Source organism: Stegastes partitus, unplaced genomic scaffold, assembly GCF_000690725.1.
Source record: "Stegastes partitus isolate 25-593 unplaced genomic scaffold, Stegastes_partitus-1.0.2 Scaffold405, whole genome shotgun sequence".
Taxonomy (NCBI): domain Eukaryota; kingdom Metazoa; phylum Chordata; class Actinopteri; family Pomacentridae; genus Stegastes; species Stegastes partitus.
In genome coordinates, this window is record NW_007578136.1 from 178,525 (window position 1) to 202,338 (window position 23,814).

The 23,814-nt window shown below is 43.1% G+C and overlaps 1 protein-coding gene across 1 annotated transcript in view; it reads left to right on the forward strand.

Moving 5' to 3' along the window:
• Positions 1-415: 415 nt before the first annotated feature.
• dock1 (dedicator of cytokinesis 1) overlaps positions 416-23,814 on the forward strand; it is a 187,177-nt gene continuing 163,778 nt past the window's right edge. The window contains exon 1 of the mRNA XM_008285509.1: positions 416-715. Coding sequence (XP_008283731.1) covers positions 673-715 — 43 coding nt within the window. The 5' untranslated portion in view covers positions 416-672. The remainder of the gene's footprint in view (positions 716-23,814) is intronic.

A 23,814-nucleotide genomic window follows, 5' to 3' on the forward strand; every position in this document is an offset into this window, starting at 1 on the left:
TGTTGAAATGAAACTACATATTCATGTTATAGGTCTGGTGTTTTCAACATATTCATTAAAAAAGAAAAGTCTGCATGAAGCATTTTAACTTTTAATAACATTAAAACGTGTTTAAAAAAAAGTTTCTCGTATCCAAACCAAGAAAAATAAATATTTGAGGTTTGTTAAATTTAAAATAATAATAAAAAAAGAAGTAAAAGAAAAAAGAAAAAAGAAAAAAAGTCAATCAATTTTGTGTTTAGTTATTCTTTGTTTTCTCCTTTCTGTATATTTCAGGAAGTGGGTTAAAGAAGTGCATGGAGCTGGGAGCAGAAAGTTTGTGGAAAGTTTCCCGTCCCACCGGACCTCACCGGAGCAGCACCGGGGCAGCACCGGAGCAGCACCGGAGCAGCACCTTAGCAGAACCGGAGCAGCACCGGTCCAGCCTCCAGTGCTCAGAGCCGCTGCTGCCGTCTGGACGCCTACAGGCTGAAAAGTTGTGTAGTTGTGTTCCCTTCCTCCCCCTTGCGGAGCGTCCTGTCACTGGTGGAAAATGGCTGCTCGGAGTAGCTCCCCAAAGCTCAGAGAAAACTGAAAAAACCACCAAGAGTCCACATTTTCTCCAGCAAAGGGGTCACGTCTGGACCTGATCTCAGAGGGAAGGCGACGCCTCGGGACGGCCGCACGCTGAGGATGTCTCGCTGGGTGCCCACCAAGAAGGAAAAGTATGGAGTTGGTACGTAGAGAAAACTTGCAATGCTCCATCGTTAGCTGTGTCGTCCTAGCGCTCAGATTGCACAAGTTACGGGCAGGAATCGTGGCCAGACGGCGGCCGGCGGAGCCGCTAAACGCACCGATTTGCGTAAAGTTTAGCGGAGAAACGGAAGGATTTGGTTCGTGGGGAGAGGAATTTGCCTGGTGGTTTGCATGAAAGGCAAAACAAGGATTGACTGTGTGTCTTTTGTGAGGAAGAGGACCGTGTGTGTGTGTGTGTGTGTGTGTGTGTGGATTGGGAATTGTTCGAGGCGCGCCTAGCTCGAGCTGTTTCCTGTGTTGTGGGGCCTCCGCTACAAACTAACAGCTCACAGGCCGACTGGACACTTTGTTGCTGCTGTTGTGTCCTCATAAGGGCAGCTGCTGTTGTTGTTGTTTGTTTGTTGTTTGTTTTAGTTGTTGTTGTGTGAAAGGCTTTGAAACCCGGCCGGGAGAACTCTGTCCCTCCTCTCAGCTTCCACTTTCTCCTGTAGGATCACTGAGCAGCGGTTAGCTCACAGCATCCAGAGTTCTGCTGGAGCTGCTGGAGCTGGTCAGAACTCACCTGAGTGTCTCTATAGCAACCACATAAATATGAATATCTACTTATTGACATCTGATAGAGCTGCTACAGTTAATAATGTAAAAATACACATGAATAAAATTATCGTTCAAGCAAAGTAAATACAGGAAATATAAATACAAAATCTAAATAAAAAGTATTATAAACTTTATTCATTAAAATTGGAGTTACAAGGTGCTTTACAAAACATTAAAATACACCAATTTGGTAGGAAAAAAAGGTCAAAAATCACTTTGTGTCTCTATATTAAAGAAATAAATATTATTATTTACTTTTTGACATCTACTAGAGCTGCTATAATTAATAATGTAAAAATATACATGAGTAAAATAATAATTTAAACTAAATAAATACAGGAAATATAAATACAAAATCTAAATAAAAAATATTCAAAACTTTATTCATGAAAATTGGAGTTACAAGGTGCTTTACTAAACAGTAAAATGCACCATTTTGGTGGGAAAATCGGTCAGAATTCACTTTGTGTCTTTGTAGTAAAGAAATAACTATTAATATTTATTATTTATGACATCCGTTAGAGCGGCAGTAGTTAATTAATTGTTCATTCTAATTATGTAAACATATACAGGAATAAAAATATAATTTAAGCTAAATAAATAAATGAAAAATAAATACAAAATCTAAATAAAAAATACTATAAACCTTATGTGTATAGCACCTTGAAAATTGGAGTTACGCGGTGCTTTACAAAACATTAAAATTTTATTTATGACATCTGTTAGAGCCTTGTAGTCCTCTAACAATTAATCAGTTGCAGTTAATTCTAGTAATATAAAATATAAATAAATCAAAATATGATATGAATAAAATACAAATTTAAAATAGACAAGTAAAATATCAATAGAAAATCTAAATTCAAATAATACAAACTTTATTTTCTATAACATCTTTAAAAGTTGGAGTCACAAAGTGCTTTACAAAACAACAAACAACAAAACGTTCAAAGAAAACAAAAAATAAAAACAAAACACAGTGCATCCTTCAAAAGAACAATAAAAGCATAAAATAAAATTATTATATAATGAACAATGTCCTGTTCAAATGCTTATAATCCATTTGCTAAATTTTTCAAAGTAAATTAAACAAAACATAAAAGTAAAAACAGTTCTGTTTATTTTTTTGCCTGATTAAAGCTGTTTTCAAACGTGATCATAACAACATGTTGCTGCTGATCAACTCCTCATCCACAGAGTGAAGAGTTTCTTCTTAAAGAATTCATAAAATAACCAAAAATGAACCAAAAAATACGAAGCCTTCAGAAACAACACAAAGCATTCAAATAAGACAAATAAATAGTAAAGACGGTGCAACCCTAAAAAGAGCAATAAAGGAGTATCAGGAAATAAATAAAATGTTTTTTAAAGACCTTTCTGTACAGAATTGATTTAAGTATTTTTTTCAAATTAAAAGAAACAAATAATCCTGGTTTATTTCCTCCTTTATGACAATAGACTAGATTTCTTTGGGTTGTGGATGAATGGACTGGGAATCCCGTCGCTGTTCTCTGATCGATCGAGGAATTAATCGACAGATTAATCGACAGCTTCAACCCCAGTTTGTACGTTTGTCTGCTGTGACTCCAGGCGCTAAAAGAAAACTTTTATTTTTTTTAATTTCTAGGACCTTTCACAATAAATCAGCATAAACCACTTCATCTAAATCACTGATTTACTCACTGGCAGTAGGTGTTTTTTTAAAATGCATTTGTAAAACACATTTCATCCACATGTTTGGTGCATTTTTGACTTTCTGTTCCTCTGAAACGTTTAAAGCTGCAGGAGAACTCGACTCGTAGCGTTTCGATGGACTCGTGAATGCTGGCGTGAAACACGAGACGGACGTTCTCGCCGCGCTCTGCTCGAATGCCTGAAATAATAGTTGAGCGACGGCGCTGGTCCTGACTTTCTTGGGGATTCCCTGGAACATCCTGGTCCTGTTTCCGTCAGCATTGTGTTCTCCAGCAGGACTGGGTCCCATGACGATGCATTGTTATGTTGTTGATGGTCGTAGCTCAGCCCAACACATGCACACTGAGGTCCTTTTGCCTTTGAGGCCCTGCAGCTGGTGATGCAAACCGACGGACGAGTCCAGCGGCTCACACTGAAAACTCTGATTGGCGTCTTGTGAATGAGCTCTGCTGATTTGTGCATACGTAACGTGCAACCCCGACGTATACAATTCCCTTGAAGGCCGAGGTTCTTTACAGAAATCACAGGGGAAACTCTCGCAGCCGAATGCAAGAGTGGATGAGTCATTAGAAAGAGAAGCAGCTGCCTCATGGCCGCCGCTGCAGACGGTCGGCGGGCTGCACAGCCGCTGCACTTTTAATACTTCATGTGTTGACCGAGTAGCACTAATGAGCACTCGGTGAGGCCTCGGACGCTGGCAGCGCTCACCGTGGACCCATTTCTGCTTCAGCAAAAACTTTGGTTACATCATTTACTCCTCTCATAATGACCTCACGGCTCTGCTGGTGTGTGTGTGGGGGACAAGTGCTTCCTTTAGTCTTTTTGTACAGAAGTATTAATAATAAATGCGACTGTCCTCTTACGTGGACTGTAGTAGTGATTATAAATGGTTTTGTTATCACACCGGCGGGTTCACGTTGTGGTTTCTTGTGGGGGTGAGGCAGCCTGAACTTAATAACCAATATAGAAAAATGAAACCGTGTCGCAGTAATAACCAGGAGAACAAAACAAAAGAAATCAGTGAAGAAGTCGTTGTTTTAGACGTTTCTTTGTTCGTCTGCATTGCGTCGTTTTGTCTCTGTTGGCTGTTGTGCTTCTGTTTGTGGCAACTGAAGCCCTCGTCAGCTGATGAGCTCGTTAACGAACGAGCCTCGCTGTCATATCAGTAACGCACAGTCATGACTCCATAATCCGACACTAAATGTTCTTTTATGTCGGATTGTTAAGACGGAGGTCAAGATACAAGGAGGGCTTGATGCTGGAAGGCTCATTAGTTGTTCATATTCATTGTTCATAGTTGTTATAATAACTGGTGTGTTGTTAGAACACTACGCATCGCTGGATTTCAGCCTAACTAACTGCTGCGCGTGTGCACGTTCCGGCCACTTCCACCCCGGGGCAGCGCTCTGACGGGGTGGAAGTGTCCAGAACACACAGGCAGTACTTGGCTGCTGATGCTAGTTTAGTTAGCGCTCACACTTCTGTTTCCTCCATCGGTGTGCTTCCCCGTTACCATCCATGTTCACACTGAGCATGCTCACTGCGTGACGTCGTCGTGTCCTTTTGGGTCATATGAAGTTCACACAGCAGATCAAATACAGCAGCGGCCTCCAACCTGTTTTGCACTACGGACCAGTTTTACGGACCGGTCGTTGCACACACGACACAAAAATAATATTTTTTTTCTATTAGAAAGTTTCACAAACGAATAAAATTACTTGTGTTTGCTTTTTCTTCTGTCTCAGCATCGAGTCTCTCCCCCTATCCACAGAAGCTCTCCAGAGACGTTTGTTTTATTTTTAATACATTTTGGCTTTGTTTAACAGCCGAGCATGAAAACTGACAGTCAAGTGTGGGAAACGAGCACAGACGGAAGTAACAGGAAGACGATGTGGTACTTTTTCAAAATAAAACACCCTGTAGACTGCGCTGGAAATAAAAATAAAACTTTTCTTTTTCTTTCTGTGCGGCCCGGTGGTTGGCGACCGCTGACATACAGTCGCATTTAACTGGAAATGTGAACAAACTCACAAAAAACCCTGAATTGAGCATCAAGTCCTGCAGTGTGAACGTAGCCAATCTGTGGGATTGTTCGGTCAGATAATACACCGTTATCCTGATTGGTGACATTAAATGAGTCGGAGTCCAAGGCTGTCGGTATGTTGAGGCTGTTTTTAATGGGTTCATTTATCCTAAAAACCTGTCGGATAGCAAGGTTTAGGATTGTTAAGGGTCAGATTATCGAGTCACGACTGTGTCAGAACTGATGATTGGGGCTGTGGCACTATAATACACCTTCACATTGTGGCATCAGAGCTGGAGAACGGTCGCTGCATCCTTTATCAGCATGTTATCGGGAAGAAAGTGCTCTGATTTATTTGCATTTCTTGAAACCAATCTTGGATTGACGCTACGTCTGCGATTGTGCTCCTGCAACATAGTGTTTAGAGAACTTGTTTTGGTGCTTTTGGTGTTGAAAACTCATTCTTTGTGGATCCCAACAACCTTTTACTGGCAGAACAAAGCAGACCAGCCTCATTGAATGGTTCTGTTTCTGACTCTGATGAACAGTATTCCCACTTCCTCTTGTAATTCTTTCATTACCAGACGTCGTTTTGGTTTTGTTGGACTCCTTCTAGCCCGGTGCTATGTGCCTCCCTCGACTTGATTTTGGAACCTTTGGATCCTAATGCGGCTGGAATCCTCCCCGTCTCACCAGGAGCAGCGCACTTTATTGCTTTCTGCATTGTTTCTGTCGCCCTGCGGCATTCGCTCCCGTCAACGGCGTCTTCAGTTTCAGTGGCATGTTCAGAATGCCGTCGGTCGGCCCAGATTCCACTCAGCTGATCTGGTCAATTGACAGAAGACATCAGCGTTTCTGAGCTGAAAGAAATATCGACTGACTCCAAATGGAAGTGGAGGGTTTGAGGTCAGGGCCCGACTTCATTCCTTGACTCGTATCATAAAAGAGGCGAATCATCCGTCGGAGGAGACGTTGAAGTCGTGTCTCTCTCGACCTTGAGCTAATTTCATTGCACAGTTCCTTTTTTTTTTCCTGTGTGAAAGGCGCCCGGCATAAATTAAAGGAATCAGGACTTCTGAAACCCGGTTATTCTTGTGGCATCTCAAAAGATGCGCTTTAATACGGCCCTGGGGAAATTTTGTTTAGCTGTCTCCTCGTCCTGTGATGAATTAACCGGAAATACTTTTTTGATGCTAATTTCAAGTGTTGTCTCATTAATTCTGTTTCGTCGGGGTGCCGCTGTTCCTTAAGAGAGACTTCAGAGGGTTCTAGAAAGCAGACCAGGGGACACTGAGCGTAAACGCTATTTACTGAGACTTTCAGCACAAATCGCCCTCAAGAACGTGCGTTGTCATGAGGAATCTTTTTTCTCTTTTGCAATTTAACCTTAAGTAATCTGAGATAACGCCAGCTCGGATTGTCTGAAACACAACATTTACTCACAGTTTGGCCAAAAAAAAAAAAGAGGCGAGGCCGCTTCCTGGAGGTCAGATCACAGACTGACAGCTTATCTGAAAGGACAATCGGACGCACAAGCACTCGCGCTGAGCTCCAAATCGGAGCTCTGGTGTGGCTGTGATTCATATTTTTAAACTGGTGTTTGGCAGACTGACGGCCAGCCGGCCTGACAACCCTGGAGGGCTCCCATTTGGAACAGGTTAGCGGTGAGTGACACATTGGGAGCAGAAAATAGAGGCGTTGTGTCTTGACTCAGGCCTTCAGTCGTTCGTACAGCCCCGGCCCTGCGACTCGACAGAACCCACCCGCAAGTGCAGCGAGCTGACAAGTATGGTCGCAATTAAAACGCAGGCTCGGTTACTGTATAAATTCCAACCATGTGTACGTTGTGCTTTTATAGCCCTCGCCGAGACTGTTTAGAGTGAAATGTAGGAAAATTTCAGAGTTGATCTTGTCTGGAGGCTCAGTAGATGAGGAGAAGGTGTTGCTTACGTCACTCCCTGTCAGATATCGTGTCTGTTAACTCTGACGTAACATTCAACAGCATCAGCAGCACCTGTTTCCTCTCTGCCTACGTAAAAGCTCTGCCTTTAAAAGAAGAGCTGAGCTGACAAATTGGAGATTTTAAAGGAGCTGATGAATAAGGAGGAGGCAGGAGAGAGAAAAAAGGAAAGAGATGCTGTGGATTTATTTATTTTCCTTCTTGGTGTGGTCTTTCTTAAAGCCAGGTGGTGTTCCCGACCAACCCGCCACCTTTGAATAAATAATCCATTTATGTTGTTGTGTGGTGCACGCTGTGTGTGCGGTTCTGTATGTTAACAAGTGTTCCCATCAGGTGCTGACTGTGAGAAATGTGCAGCTCTCTCTGGAGCGGTCACCTGGAGCCCGAATGCTAAGCTAATACCATTAATCTCAATTTCATGAGTTTGTGCATCTTGGTGTTGGATTATTTGTTGTTGTTTTTTTGTCCGCCTGCAGAATGTTGGATGCATCCTCCACCTGGGACCTCCTCCTGGTCCAGTTATATATATTTTTTTCTTCCTGGTTTTATCAAGCCGCCCTACAGACCTGTAAACCAAACCTCTTTCTGTCATCCAGTCCTACGCGAATATCTGCCAATTAGACAACAGTCTGAGTCACATCTTGTTTGGATTTTGTAAAATTTCTCACAAAAAAGTCATTTCCTCTTCCTCTGCATGCACTGGAAGCTCTTACTTCATCAAAACTTTGGACATCATCCTCCTCTTCTTCTGTCTTTGGAGGTCAGCGTGACTTTGTTATTGTTCACTCTGAAATGGATTTATATATTAACTGTGGGCCGCCCTGCTTGGTGAGGCACTTCTAATAGTACGGCTCCCAGCGGCTCGCTGCGAGATGGCGGCTAAGACAAATGACAGCTGGCCTATTTAATCAGTGCATAGCTAAGTGGTTCCACGCTACCCCGTCTTGGCTCGCTGCTGAGACGAAGCCGGAGCGCTTCTACGTGTTGTTTTAAGCGTCGCTGTCATCGCGAAGGTTGAGTTGTGCAGCCAGAACGGAACCGTTAAAAACAAGTTTACCTCGCATGAAAATGTGGCGATTACAGTGAAGTTCATCTGATGCAAAGGTTTCTGCAGAACTTGATGTTAAAAAAACACGGAGCTGCAAAAAAAGAACAAGGAAGAAGTCTGGAGAGTGCCAGCAGTGAATGAGCGACCAGTAAAAACACCATTTGTACCCATTTTAAAAGCTGTGGAGACATTTGGTGTTCACATATGTAGAATCTAGTATGTTGACAATCAGGAACAACAGCCATGTGTAGCTCATCAGTAACCAAATTATCTCATTATTATTAGTTTGACAGTTGAAATTAGTGTTTTTATAAAACATTTGCTGCTTTTTCTGCTCATAGAGAAGACCACATGTAGAAAAAATCACTCATCTTGGACAAATGTGACATCAGAACGCCTTAGTTTGTTATTTTTAAAGTCCTTCGTGGTCGTGCACCTGTCTGAGCTCACCACGGATGCCGACAGCAGCTACCGCAGCCGGCAACGTGGGGCGTTCAGGGAACATTGAAGAAAATGTTCAACAAGTTGGTGCGACCGAATGAGAAAGTACAAGGGGAGGTTGAGCCAAATGTAGACTTGTGTGATCCTCAGAGACATTCTAAGTCGATGACCATCAAGCAATGATGGAAAACCAACATTTTGAGTTTGATAAAGTTCCTCACTAAAGGCTGGCTGAGGTACACGGTGATAATAATCCTACTTCCACCCTACAGTCCAGATCTAGACCCCAGTGATTATTATGGACCTGTTGAGAAATTTGAACCAGATTTCCTGATGATGGTGAGATCAAGGCTGCCAAAGAGGCATGACCTGAGGACCAAACTGAAGACTTCTATTTTAAAGCTATAGCCAGGCTGAAGGAAAAGTGGGCTGGGTGCATTAAGGGGACTATATTGAAAAACAATAGTACAATGCATGATCTGCTGCTGCAATATATACCTAACTCTATGAACTTTTTGACCTCCTCTTGTACCAGTGGAACAGTTAGTCTGGAGCCCTGGTTGGGTGGAAAGTTTTTAAAAAAAATTAAAAATAACCTCCCGATGGCAGCTATGATTAGAGCACAGTTGTGTGGAAATTGTGCAACAAAAAGTTTTCTTATCACCTGAACACTTCAAACCCTACGGTATCACCTCAATGCAAGACGTGTCGCTGCGGACGCCAGAGCTAACGTTAGCTACGACGGTCCTGGTGCACGTAATGTTTACACTTTGACAGATGAAAAGATGAACATTTTTGTTGTTTAAGTTCATGTATCTGTCGTCAACTGAAATGCGTTTGAATTGAAAATCTTTGCTTATCCTGTCAAGTCTTCCTATGTGATTAAAATGCAATTAATTAATTACAAAGCCACTGATGGACGAGATGAATTTTTTTTAAACACGTCCCACCATTAATTATTATTTATGTGTGTTTTTCATGGTTGTACTAACATTAGAATTAATATCGGTGCACCTATGCATAGACATGAAGGTGGTTAGATCTAAAAATAAATCTTTTTTCATCTCTTTATTTAAAAAAATAAACAAATAAAATTGATACTGACTGATATGAAACCTTTTTTTTTTTTTTAAAGCTATTTTTTTTGGGGCCTTTTTGCCTTTATTTGCCTTTATTCAACCAGCTGAGCTACAGTGGCGGCCCTATAAACCCTTCTATCGTGATAAATCTCCCAGCTGCGTCAGTCCGCTGCCCGGTGGCCGACATGTTTGTTCTGAGAGGTTTTCTCTAAATTACAGGATGCAGAAATATGCAGTTTAGTCGTGTAGTGATCTGAGCAAACATCCCCTTATCTTCAGTTAATGTGGACTCCCTCATTAAGATGAAAAAACCTCATCAACACAAAAAAAAAGTGGTTAAACTTCCTTCACTCGAGCTGTTAGGACTCATGGTTGTAACTTGATTGGCTGCCTGGGGCGGACGGTGGCAGCCAGTTTTACTTGACGGAGCATCTTCGTCGTGAAAGTTGTAGATGTGAGCGAGTGTGAACCTTCATAGGCAGTGATGTTTCTGGGGTTTTTTTTGCCTACAAACCTCTGATCAGTAGATGGACGTTCTCCCTCCGCTACTCTCGGTATTGATCGCGCTCATGCCAGGCGGCTTGTGCATTGTCTGAAATTAGCCCTGCTGTGCTACTTGGGCCGGCTTGACAGATGGTTAATGGTGTGCAACGTCTCATTGTGCAGCAGAGGTCACCTATGTAGACATGTGTTATCACGTCGTCTGGATCCAGCCGGGTTAAATGAATATACGCCAACCTTTCAGCTGTCACGTCGCATCAGGTGGGCGGTTCGTTTGCTCGCCACAGATACCTACTTAATACGAAATCAATGATGTGGTCAGTCAATCAGGGCTGAAGGCGGCTCTGAACGGAGTTAACAAGAATAAACAAATAGCTGGTAGAAGAATACCATGTTCCCGCTCTGATTAAACTCACAATGTCTCCCCGAGGAAATTATTTAGCTCAGGTGCTAAGGAGCCTGATGCTCATGGATCTTGTCCCATTATCGGTTTAATTATCAGACGAGGGCTTCACCGAGAGACGCAGTAAATACAGTTTTTGTTAGGTGAAGGAGCACCTCTTGTCTTTTTCGTAGAAGCATGAATTATTTACTGAGGTGGTCTTTGTTTCATGCGGCCACCTCCACCGGAAACCCGCCGTGGGAGGAGCAGCATCTGCAGCTCGGCACAAATCAGGTCCTCCTATACGTCCTCTGCATGAATCGCTGCTAACGCCTTATTGTTCTCCTGCCTACAAGCTATAAACACCTATTTTTAAGTTTGAATTGTACGATGCTCGGTGACTGAGCTTTTCCTCAGATCGGTATTTTTCATTAAAGGAAACGCACAAACAAGCAGCACACAGACGAATGAGCGAGACAATCGCTGCGTGGAAACAAATTTAACGGAATAGAAAAAAAAAAGAAGCTAAATGAGCTGGCAGAGAATTTAAGACTCAGTTTGTGTTGAGCATTCTCCACAACATCTCGCCGACCGCTCCGGCCGAGGCTTTACTCCACCAGAATGTTGAGCTTGCAGCTGAGCTCAGGATGTGCCAAGCTGCCAGCGGGTGAGCTGACACCGGATGACCCGTCTGTTTCGTTGGGTCAAGCACGGGGCTAAAAGGACCGGCTCTCTGGGAAAACTCACTTCCCCGAGTGCCTCAGAAGGCAAAGTCTAGCTGTGAGCCGCCAGCAGGTGCGACTCGCTCGCATTACCTAAAGACGATTGCAAACAATTATGCAAGCTGTTACAGTCCCGTAAGCTGAGGCACGTTCTCCCCTGAACGTATTTATTTTGCCTAAGTAAATACCTCAGAGTTCACTTTTCCAGCCATTACGCTGTATTGGTTTTTATTCTTCCAGTCCCCAGATGTTGAGAGTCATGCATAGCAACAGTCACGGGGCTCAGCATCTCTGAGGCTGTTCAGGTTATAAAAATGTCAGTGTTAATATCAGCTGCGGTCCATATTAACGTTGCATTTGTCACCTTTAAAATGTCCCGTGGGTTGTTTTGGAGACTTGTAATGGAGGTGTCAGTCATTGATTGTGGTCGCAGACGGGCTTCGGGATTGTTGCGTGCAGCAAGAGACAGCCTTTCAGCGCGGCTGGCATTTGATGAAATGGCCTTTTGTGTGTTGTGTGTGTGACTGTGTGTGTGTGTGTGTGTGTGTATGTGTGTGTGTGTCTGACTAAATACTTGATAAAGTCAGAACCTTGCAGCTCAGATGTTGGCGGGCCCTGGAGGCAGTTTTAGATTTCAGTGAGTGGCAGCTCTACTCTGTGATCAACCTTTGGGGATTTAGATGAAGTTGTCTCACCGCTGCTGCTGCTGCTGCTGACACCTCAGCCTCCTTTTGTTTAACAAAAGGAAAACCCACATGGATGAAATGAATTTTCATCTGGGCATCACATTATCTACCTGAAATGTGAAACTTAAGCTCTGTAGTTAGTTGTGTGTTCTAATCAGCCAATTAAACATCTGTGTCATTCTGTACCTACAGAAAGGTTTTCTGTTTATAAATCCCTTCAAATACCGGATAATGTTCTTATTATTAGTACTTTATTGGTTAATTGTGTGATCATCTGTGTGAGTGTAGTAAAAAAATAAAGCCATAAAAATATCTTAAAGCCCAGAGTGACATCAAAAATTTTGTTTTGTTCAACCAACAATATCAAATCCAAACATATTCAGCGTATAGATGAAGATTATTTAGTGTTTTTTACAGTAGTAATATTTCTCCTAGAATCCTGTTTTGCTATTCTGCAGACTCACTTTAAACTAATATTGATGCTCGTTCTGCTCATAGAAAACCCAAGATAAAAACTTTTGGTTTCAACTCGGGCGACGCTGACATTTAAACACTTTATTTCACTTTTTTCAGAGTAGTTTTCGCTCACACACCTGTCTGAGCTGCACTGAGTCAGGAGATCACGCTGGTCTCTTAGCGTATATGAAATCTGCATATGAGGCGTTTAGGGACCACCGGTAAATTGTAGTATCTGCCTGTAAGCAGATGATCAGCAAGGGAGGTGTTTTGGGCACATTTTATTTTGCCTCCAGGAGATGCAATGAATTCAAGATTATTTTGAGTCTTATTTTAATGCCAAGATTTGTACAGTTAGCAGGAGTGAAGCACAACATGTACGAGTGAGCTGAAGTTTGTTTACATGTAAAAGTATTGATCGAAATAATATCATTTTGTCCATCATTCGAGTGTAATGTCTATTAATAGTGACAAATTGGCATGTGAAGCCTAAGTTGGCCTGTTCTTTAAGACTACATATGGAACTTAATGCCAATTAGGGATCGACTGATTATTGTTCTGGCTGATTATTGGGGCTGATATTTTTTGCGATTATCTGTATTCTTATTAACCGATGATCGCTAAGTTGAATACTTTCAGTCTGCCTCTCTCTGTCTGTAGTCACTCTGTGGTCTCAGCAGAGAAACAACCTGCAAAATAAACTGAACAAGAAGCAGAGGCCATCGCCGCAAACCAGGAAACTTACTGCTTCTCTCAGTGGCGACGTCTGCACTGACGGCCAAGTTAGAAGGAAGCCACAGATTAACCTGAAACAGCGTCTGGAAAACAAGAACTAATAACGCTTTGAGAGCTGGACCTTAGTGGGCAACACAAGATAAAAAGACAGAAGAGCTGCAGGAGACGAGCTGATCAATCGATCGATCAGTGAACAGAGAACGTCTGTTGCTATAATGGATATATCAGTTCAAAATATTGGTGATTGGTCTTTCTTGGGGACCGATAATCAGCATCTGAAGAACCTGTATCAGCAGATCCCAAGTCCAAAACACTATGACCAGTAGGATTAGCATTATTAAAGTCATAAAATCATTTCACTCTGTGCAAACATAGTTTAAAAGACTTTCTAAATCCAGCTGAAGGTGGAGGAGGGCCCTGCCTGATGAAGACATGATCAATTATATTCTGTATTTTGTGCAGGAAGGCTTTTGCACATGCTTCAGTTTTACTAGCAGACGACTACAGCCGTGCATTTGCAAGTTTCTGAAGCGGCAGTTACAAATACCTCTCAGTGAATTGAAAAACCACAAGCAGCACCTTTCGAGCAGCCGATGCGGTACCGAAAGCGAACGAGTAAATAAAGTCCTGCAAACACTGGCCACAGAAGACGCCGTTCTATAATTAAATAAGGAGATGCAAACGGTTTGTGTTTTTCTGCTAATTGTTTCTGAGAAGTCGCGCCTGGCCTCTGCTGCTCCGGTTAACGTGTTGATATAGTTGTAATAAAGGTGTTGGTAGTGATGGAATCGACACTGATTTAAATGTGATACAGCCATGTGTAGAGCAGCAATAACACGGCAGCACGTCTGTTTTAAAAGAGGTGGAATCAAAGTCCTATTTTTTTAAATTGTTTGACGTCATTCAGGCAACAGTTGCCGACTTTGGCTTCCGCTTATCACATGCGTTTCTAAAAGCAGAACGATAACGTCGACGGCGGCTCGTACGCTTCTTAAAACGTGCCGTGTAATCACAGACGCAGCAGAGCGGTTGTTAATTTCACCGCCTTCCGACGTGGAGGCTAAACGAACTTGTTTGACTCAACCAGCTGCCCCGGGTGGCATCAGGGTTCACTGGATTATGCCGCAAGTTAATTGCCTTCAGCTATTGCGGCAGTTTAACACAAAGGAGGTGTGCGTGATCTAAAGTACAGCAGGTGTGCCGATACTGAAATTGAAATATTTCTTGATGTTGAAGTCTCGGCTCGGCGAAGGATTGCTGCCGTCTGTCTCGTCAGAGCGCTTGACATTTTGATGTTTAGAAGCAGTGGTTTACTGCAGGCAGCCTTTCTTAACATTATTACCCATCTTCCCAATCTTGTTCTTTTCTGTAGGACGTTTCAGTGTTTTGATGCCGTGCTGCTCTGAAGTGTGACTTCTGCCTCGGCGGAGCACAACGTCAGCCTCGTGATTTATAAATAACAGCGTGAAGAACAGGCATTTCCTGTTGCGTGCTATTTTTATTTATTTTTTTTGTTGTTGTTGTTTTTTTTTTTTTTTGCTCTACTTACGAGACTAGATGCAGCAGATACGAGCCGACGAAAGGCCAGATCTGTGTCATGTGCTTGTCGGCGGAGTGAAGAGGTTTCAAAGTAAACTTGCTGAGTCAATCGCAAGGGTTTCTCCAAATATTTGAAGCTAATTATGCGCTCATCAGCATGCCTTTCACAGGAGATGTAACACAGGGCAGGAGATAATTAGCTGCGTCTTGCTGTGCAAAAAGGCTAATCTGTGGATTCTTCTTTCTGTGTGTGTCGATGGAGCTAATACGACCCTGTGATCCGCCGCGGTTGTTTAACAAAAGATGCGAGGGTTTGTGATAAGGTCGAGGAGAAAACCACTGAATGATATCGTCATGATTATTGAAAGCTGTCCTCCTATCGTATCGGTGAGTCATTGTGAAACTATTACTCACGTCAAAGCTCACGAGATGTGTGTACAGAGTGCAGACGGGTTTGCTTTGCAGAGCCGCTGCAGACGCTCAGAGTCTCTTTGCTCCGTAATGAGCTACGTTCTGCCCGTCTCTCCCCTGTTGTATCGGAAAAGATGATTTTCAATTAAAGGAATAACTCGGCCCTACAGAGGGATTGGAAGCCGAGTTATCAGCCTGCGCTAGATTGTACCCTCAAGGCCTGTGCTGGGCTCCTGGCAGGACGTTTTGCCAAAAGGTATTACAGCTTTTGGCATCTAGATCTGGCGCAAAGTAGTTTCCTCCACCTGCTTTCTCCCTTCACCTCGTTCTTCATGCCCCGACCCACCCACTTCCTCTGTTACACTTTTTTCAGCGCTCTCTCTGTTTACCTTATCTTTTTTTTTTTTCATGTGAGGTATTGTTAATCTTCCTGCAGTCATAAAAAGCATCAGTATTTCCTCCTGGCCTACTGGAAAAGGCCCCATCTATTGTGATACGGTAATATCTCAAGTGGCATTTCCTGCTCGCTTCCAGAAAGACTGAAAATCTGGTCCGACCAGCCAGAGAGAGAAAATCTGGGGCTTTCCTGTCTCCCAACTCAGCTGCTGTTGTATTAATTTCAGGTTAATTACAATAACATTATCTCCACTTTCCCAACTGCAGATAAAGCTAAAAAGGCTGTTGAATATAATTGGTGTAAAAAAAGAAAGCGGGGGGAAGAGTTTGTTTTTTTTTATTTCACAATCCTGAGATCGCTGTCTGAGTTTGCCTCTAAATTAGAACCATCAGGCTTCTGTCTGAGCGCCTAAACCTCTTATTAAACCCTATTAGAGAGGGACTTGAAATTAATTATCGTGTTTTCCCCGCTTTGTATGTCACTGACAAAGCGCTCCCTCCGTCTGTTATAAACATGCTGTGTGGCTGATTGTCTTCTTTGGACGGATATATCTGACGATGTATTGCGATATCTCAGCCGAGTCCCGGCGGACCACGATGCTGCAGCTACACATTGGCGGCTTTCATTTCTTTTACGACGTTTGAAATGATCCTCATTTCTCAAGAATGTGAAGTAATTGAAGAGAATGGGGAATTATTGTAATCGCCCAGTCGATACAACATCCCTCTTAAACAATGAGCTTCTTATGACTTGTGATTCACAGCCTGCAGGCCGACCTAAATGCTTTCAGCGTTATTAGTCGGTCGGTAATTCTTTTGCATTCGCTCTTTGTTTTGACAGCTATTGTGAGACACCTGAGCGTGAACCGTCTTCGTAGTCGTCCCCCGTGAGCGGAGCTTGTTCACACCCGGTTTTAGATCAGGAATCTTCACCCTTCACAAGCTGTTTGTCAAATAAGAGCCTTTGCTGCTGTTTTGTGTTTGTTTTTTTTCTATTTTAAATTGTTTGTGTTTTGGAAAGTAGGTCATATTTTTGGTAGATGACCCCTTTGGGTTTTAGAAATTTGGGATTTTTTTCACCCCCTGCAGCGTTTCAGGGATGAAATTATTGTGGAAATAAATGCAAAGTATTAAATGAGGAATTTAGTTTATGATAGTAAGCAAATGACACAAAATGAGGGGAGAGGGGGATGAAGATGCAACAGAGTATTTTAAACACAGACTTGAAATGGTCAGTACTTTAATGTTGAGGCCATCAGGGCGGCTCATTTTCCCTCCTTTAAGAGCAACGATCTGTACCGAACACTTATACCGCCATTATCTGAAGATACAGCGCAGTGCAAGAATCAAACAGCCTGAGAATTGTATTGAAAATAGGGCGGCTGTGGCTCATGTGGTAGAACTGGTTGCTCTCCAATCGCAAAGCTGGCGGTTCGATCCCCTCCACAGTGACTTTGGGCAAGACACTGAACCCGAAGTCGCTCCCAATGGCAGGCGGCACCTTGCACAGCAGCTCTGTGGCCACTGGTGTATGAATGAGAAACACACTATAAAGCGCTGTGGATAGAAACACTATATAAGTGCAGACCATTTGCCAAAATAGCACCACTTGAAGCACCGCTTGAAGCACAAGGATGTACATGCACATGGCTAACATGACTGATATACCTACCAGTTATTGCACTGGTCTACAGGTGCTGCAGGTAGGTGGCAAGAAATGCAAAAGCAACTACAAAACCAATAAACACAAGTACACAAGTAAAAGTGCAGAATTGTACTGGTTTATGCGTTCAATTAACATGCTCGTTAGACATCAAGGATACACACAGTGAGTTCTGATGAGAAACACTGAATGCAAAAATAAGATAAACTTTATTTGTCACATACACATTTTGTACCAGCCTCCAGTTTCAATAAAGGAAAAAACTAAAATAAAGCTAATAAATAATAATAAATAAATAAATATTTGTTCAGAAGAAAAGTGCCTTTTAGCTGCTTTTCTTCATTTGCAGTCTGATTAAACGCTTCTGTCTGAACCCTGCTTCTGAATCGCTGCTTTCTTCGGCGTCCGTCACCGTCGGCGTCGAGGGAGTCCGACAGAGGACTTGCTTCATGTCCGCAGGCGGTGCAGAGATGCAGTAGAGACGCCCGGTCCTTCTGCCGCCCCCCCCTGCCCCCCTCCAGGCCGACGTACCTCCTGTTATCCTAACAGCACATGGCAGATCCCTGAAGAATACCTGTCATCTCTGTGGCAGAGCCGCCGACGGGGGCCTCATCAGGAAAACATAGTAAACACCTGCAGCAGCGCCCCACTCGGCTCACATTTGTCCCATACAAATGACTACACCAGGTAGATGTCAGGCAAGGGTGCGCTTGTTTTGTATGCCCGTCGTGTCCTCTAAGGCATCCCGGATTCTAAGGGGCTTGTTTATAAAACATTTTGCTTGTGTTGCGATAGAGAGACGCCGCGGCGGCACCGGTCACGAGATTTACACGCCTCTAAATGAGGGAACATTTTGAGATTTGTACCCTATCTGATGCATGCATGTTATTCTAGGAAGTCCCAACGTGTCACAAAGCTTGAAACCTGAGATGCTTTAGATTTATAAGGCCAGATCTATAGTAGAGTCGTGTGTACTCTCGTGGTTTTAACCGGTAAGAGGTTTTTACATTCAGATATCTTCAGTCAGTCAAGCAGTCTGGGGGAAGTCATTTACAGTCGGATATATCCTTCAGAGAATGCAGCGTTTTGTGTGTGTGTGTGTGTGTTTGTGAGTGTGTAAAACCACTCTGTGCTGACTCCTCCGTCTTGCCTCGGAGACCCGTAGTGCAGCTGGAGTGTAATAATCATCCTCTATTCAGCCGTGCTGCCTGGAATAGGCTGGTCTTAGTCCAGCGTAGGCTCATTAAAGTCCTCCTCATTCAAGTTAAGCACTCGCTCACTTTCACTGCCTGTTTTTCTTTTTCTTTTTTTCTTTTGCATTTTTCTTCTCACGCATGGTTGCATTCATTTCACCCGGCCGTCGTCTACCTTAAGCCACGCAAAAGTATCTACGGCACGCATCACTCTCGGTGGTGAGATCGCGTCGGTTTCACTTCTGTGAATGTGCCGTGGAATTGACGATTGAAACTTTTGCAGAAGCTGCTCCACAGTTTTCAATTTTGCTTTTTTAAGATGCAACAGCGAGATAAAACAGCCTCCTGAATGTGAGGAGTCAGAAATTTCAAACATCTCACATCACAGCCCATGCAGTGACTCTGCTGTCGGGAATTTTGTGGTTTCGTTTCCGTTGTTTGGGTCATTCGACATAAAAACCCGCCCGTCAGAGGGCTCTCGCTTCTCAGGGGTAATTCTTATTTTTTTACACACAAGCTCGTTGCTTGAAAGAAACGCTTTGAAATCTCAGAAATTCAAAGGAAAAAACATGACTAATGGCATTGTGGCGGCGCTCTGGTGGAGTCTCCTGCTTTTGTTACAGAATGCAAAATGAAGAATATCGACACTTCTGAGGAGAAGCTAACGAGTGCCGGAGACACGAGGCTCGTGATGTGCAGTCTCGCCACGTTTCTCATTTCGGTCGCTCCTTGTTTTGAGGAGTTTTGAGTAACATCCTTCAAAAAACACATCAAGAAACCGACCTTGAAGCAAAACCGTGTCTACATTTCAAAAATAATTGACTGCCGATTCCTCGTGGTAACGTCGAAAAGAAAAGTAGAACAGCAGCGCCGCAGGAGTTGTATATTCAAGGTTCGAGGGGTCCTTCTGCAGTCGGAAGTTGCGCGTTAGCCTCGACCCATCCAGCCTGAGAGCTGCCTCTTGTCTTTTCCTGCTGTACAATCCTGTTGTCTGGGATTTCCTGGCCCGGCTCTCTCTGTGGGCTCGCAGCCCGTAGGGACTTTACACAAAACACGAAGAGGCTCTTTCCAGTTTGTGCTTCTCTCTTTTCCCTCTTCCTCTCCGCCCCTCCTTCATCAGCGTACTGTATTATCGTCTGAGTGTAATGATATGTTATAGTCTGCGTGGATTAGTGCAGGTTATTAGCGAGCCCAAAGTGTAGAATTACAATCAGTCCAGTGTTTAGACGAGGCTGCTCATAATTGTGGCGAGGGCGTAGACGTGTGCGGGCGACGCCGACGGCTCTGTAATCTGATTCCTCCTCGTCTCCCTGTGATGATAACGTCCTCGGAGTTTGCACGAGCCTGATGCGAGGGGTTGTGTACGGTAACGAGCTCCAGGCAAACGATGCTACTGTTTATCCCGTTTTCAGAAAAAATGATTTGCATGCGCACACTTCAGGGAGAGTATGGTCCACTTCCTCATCCCCTTCTTCTTCTTCTTCTTCTTCTACTTCTGATGGATTTTCTCTCCCTCACTGCTCCCTAATTGACATCAGTTTACTTGGCTATGCAAATACAGGTTTATGAGTAATCAGAGCTGTCGTTTAGCCCCCACGTGACCAGAATCGCTTCGGCTAAACTGCACCATCATCGCCTCGCGTGTCAGGGCCGTGTTTGATGGTCGTCATTTAGTCAGCATCTTCCCAGGGTGTCGTTCGCCTTCGTTTTTGTAATTGCAGCCCCTTGCTCAGCGAGGATATCCCCGGCTCTCTGAGCTCCCATTTGTTTGATATACGACTTGGTCTCATTGGCAGCGATCACAGGGACAGTTTTTCATTTTCTGATAAAATATGAAGCCTCGTGCTTCTGTTGGAGCTGTTTGTTGTAGTTGCTCCCTCTCCTCAACCCGGCGTTTGGATGCACATGCTGAATCAGCTGGACCTGTGACCCACTTCCAAACAATCGCACAGATGCAGCAGATGATGGGGCTTTTCCAGCTACTGTTAATGACGCTTTAATTGAGCGCACGGCGCCGCACGGCGACTGGGCTGCTCTCGGACGCCCTCCACTCAGATTAATCCCACCTCCCTTGTGATTGTTTTGTTGCTTTCTGCACTGTAGGTACCTTTTGTGTCTCAGCGTGGTGCCGCTGAATTCATTTCCTGGGGTCTTTGTTCCATTGTCAGCACACGGGGCTGGTGTTCTGGTGCGTTCGCCGGGCTGGTTGGATTGTTCTAGGTATCGTAGCGTGTGCACACAGTCAGACAACAAAATGACACGGCTGACTGCGAGAGGCTGCACACGCTAGCAGCAGTTCATGACCTGCATTAAAGCGGCTCTCTGCATATATAGTGTTTGGACGTCACATAGGGACTCTTGGAGCGTAAAGTTTTAGAACTTTTCCGAGCTTGTGGCAAACATCCCATAAGTTTGGGTGAGCCTCTGCTTGACCGACTCGTGATCCTCTCAGTGTTTCACATGTTGTCGTTGTTTATGAGGCGTCTCCTTTTGCCAAATTTAAATTATTGAACTTCTTTACGGTGCTGGCAGCCGATTCCTCGGCCATTCCTCTAATGCCTCTGTGGCCCGTTTTATAGTCGGTATAATATATGTTGCCCTGATAGCTCCATTATACGGTGTTCTCAGATTGTCCAACCTCCTTTGTAGCTGAAACACTGTGTGCTGCCAAATGCGACTCTCTGTAATCAGAGCTGCTTTGTAGCTCTAATGTCACATAACTCAACGGTCTATTCTTAAAGTTCTTTTGTCCGACGCATAATCAGAAATCCCAATGACCTGGACTCACCAGATGTATTTAAATCGCTTCCTTTGTTTGACGCCGCAAAGTTGTTGACTTTGCCTACTTGCAAATGATCCTAACAGGCAAGCTATGCTGTGATCTCCTGAGAGGGAATCGTGTGCATAAAATGATTTCACCCCAAATGTGACAAAAGCAGAAATGTTCTAGATAATTGTCAGACATAAAAACACTTGAACTAACAAAATAAAGAGATGAACATGACATTGTGTGCCAGGAATAAGGAATGAATGATATCCACGAAAGTAAAAATAAAAAATCACATCACTGCGATTTTGCGATTGCACAATTTCAGTTTGAATGATGATTTTGAGGCTGCAAGGTGGAGCAGTGGTTAGCATCGTTGCCTCGCAGCAAGAAGGGCACCGGGATCTTTCTGCGTGGAGTCTCCATGTTCTCCCCGTGCAGCGTGGGTTCTCTCCGGGTTCTCCGGCTTCCTCCCACAGTCCAGAAACATGCTGAGGTTAATTGGTGATTGTAAATTGTCCGTAGGTGTGAATGTGAGTGTGCTTGGTTGTCTGTCTCTAAGTGTAGCCCTGTGATAGACTGGTTACCTGTCCAGGTGAACCTGCCTTCACCCTGAGTCAGCTGGGATAGACTCCAGCCCCCCATGACCCTAGTGAGGATTAAGGTGTAGAGATGATGGATGGATGATGTTGTTTTTGCTGCAGACTGCATCATTTAAGTGTGTTCCGTTACATCCTGACATGATGCCATGTCGTGACACATTTCACCAATATATCAACCATTATTTTGCATTTTGCACTTTTAGTATTGGAGTTTCGATAAGATCTCGATTAACTGCTCGGGCCAAATGCCACACGATAATCTAACTAATCAGCTCCTCAGATGGCGGGTGATTGGAGGAGAAAGCGGTTGGTTCACTTGCCGTGCGATCTGCATTAGGGGGAGGCTCCGGCGCCTGCAGCGAGGTCTTCTTTAATTAAGATTTAATTCACCTCTGTAAATCTCTGTTGAAGTGGCTCTGCGTGCATTCACATGGCAGGACGTGCATATAGACGCACGCTCGTGTCATTTCCCCTCATAGGTTGTGTGTGCGCTGTGTACATGTGGACACTTGTAGGATTTCCCATCGGCAGGTGTTGGGTCCGGCTGCTTGACAGTGACGTGTTGTTCATGTCTAACTGAATGAAGTGTCACCAGTCAGGATCTTGTTGTCTTCATAATGTGATGTTGACATGTTGATGGAGCTCTGACACTGGATATATGATGCTATGACAGTCTCAGAGAATAGAGCCTGCATTATAATCGTTGATCTTAAAGATAAAAAGAGTCTTCAGACGTCTTTATTCGGTGTAAAAGAAAATATTTTTTTAATATAATACTTACTTTTGATGAGTGGTTTAGCTTTGCCAAGGAGATTTATGCTTTTGTACCTCATTTATTCTCTGTTTTATGTTGGTAGGACAGCACAAAGACTTCATTTATAAAACACAGATTACATTTTTTGGAAAGTTCAGTCAGAGGAATGAGTAATATGAGTCTGGTGCGCATCCAGGCATTTTTTTTAATACAGGTTTTGATGACACTGCAAGAAAGATGTTTCTTGCATTTTTTTTTTATTCATGAAATATTGCAAAGCTTTGGACTATTTACATTAATTCTTTTGGACAGTGCTTTCTATGGAGTAGTGAGAGTGCCAAATTATAGAAATAAATCAATAGAAGAATAAAAAAATAAAATAAAAGTGGAAATAAAAAGAAGAATAAATAAATCAATAAAAGAATAAAAAAATGAAATAAAAGTGGAAATAAAAAGAAGAATAAATAAATCAATATAAGAATAAAAAAATAAAATAAAAGTGGAAATTTTAAAGCAAAAAAGAAAGAAAAGAAAAAGTTGCTTGAAAAGCAAAGCAAAGAAAGAAAAATATTTTAAAAAACAATAAAAAAATTAAATTAAAAAAATAAAAATGTTAAAAAAAATAAAAATACAAAAAAATTTCAAAATTGAATCAAATTAATTATTGTAATTATTCTTCTTTTTATTTCCACTTTTATTTTAAAAAAATTCTTTTACTGATTTATTTTTGGCACTTTTGGTAATTTTCTCTTTAGGTTATTTCAAAAAAAAAAAAAAGATTTAGGCTTTGGTTGATCAGTTTATTTATTGCACATTGATGAATTTTATATTTTAGATGCCTGCATACTTTTTGACGAGTTTATAACTCGCCAGAACATGTTGGTTGTTTGCAACCAACTTTAAGCGTGCATGTAATAAATGATAGTGTTGACTGGAGAACTAAACACGGGTCTTCATGTCAAAGAGAGAACCTAGAACGTGCAGGCCTCTGCCAAAGCCAGCGCCAAAGCAAATTTGAACAAAAAACATATTTCGTACTTCCTGGTCATGCTTCACCTTTCCACCAAGTGTCATGAAATTCGGCCTCGTCGTTTCTGCAGAATCTTGCTGACACGACAAACAAACGGCGCCGGGAGCAAACCTCGCCACGGCAAAAGAACAACAAGATATTATCGTCCTCTTCGCCTCCTGTTCTGAGCAAATCCGTTTACCGCTGCCATTATTGTTATTTTGGCATTATCCGTCATTATTGGTTTGTTTTCGGTGGGCGGCGGGAAAGTGTTGATATTACAGCATCGGCGGCGGCGGCGGCGGTGGCGAGCCCGGCCGTGGCTGTGTCAGACTGCGGGGGTGGACATCCTGTACGTGTGTGTGTGTGTGTGTGTGTGTGACGCCTCGACTACACATTGCAACGCCACACAATTAACGCCAC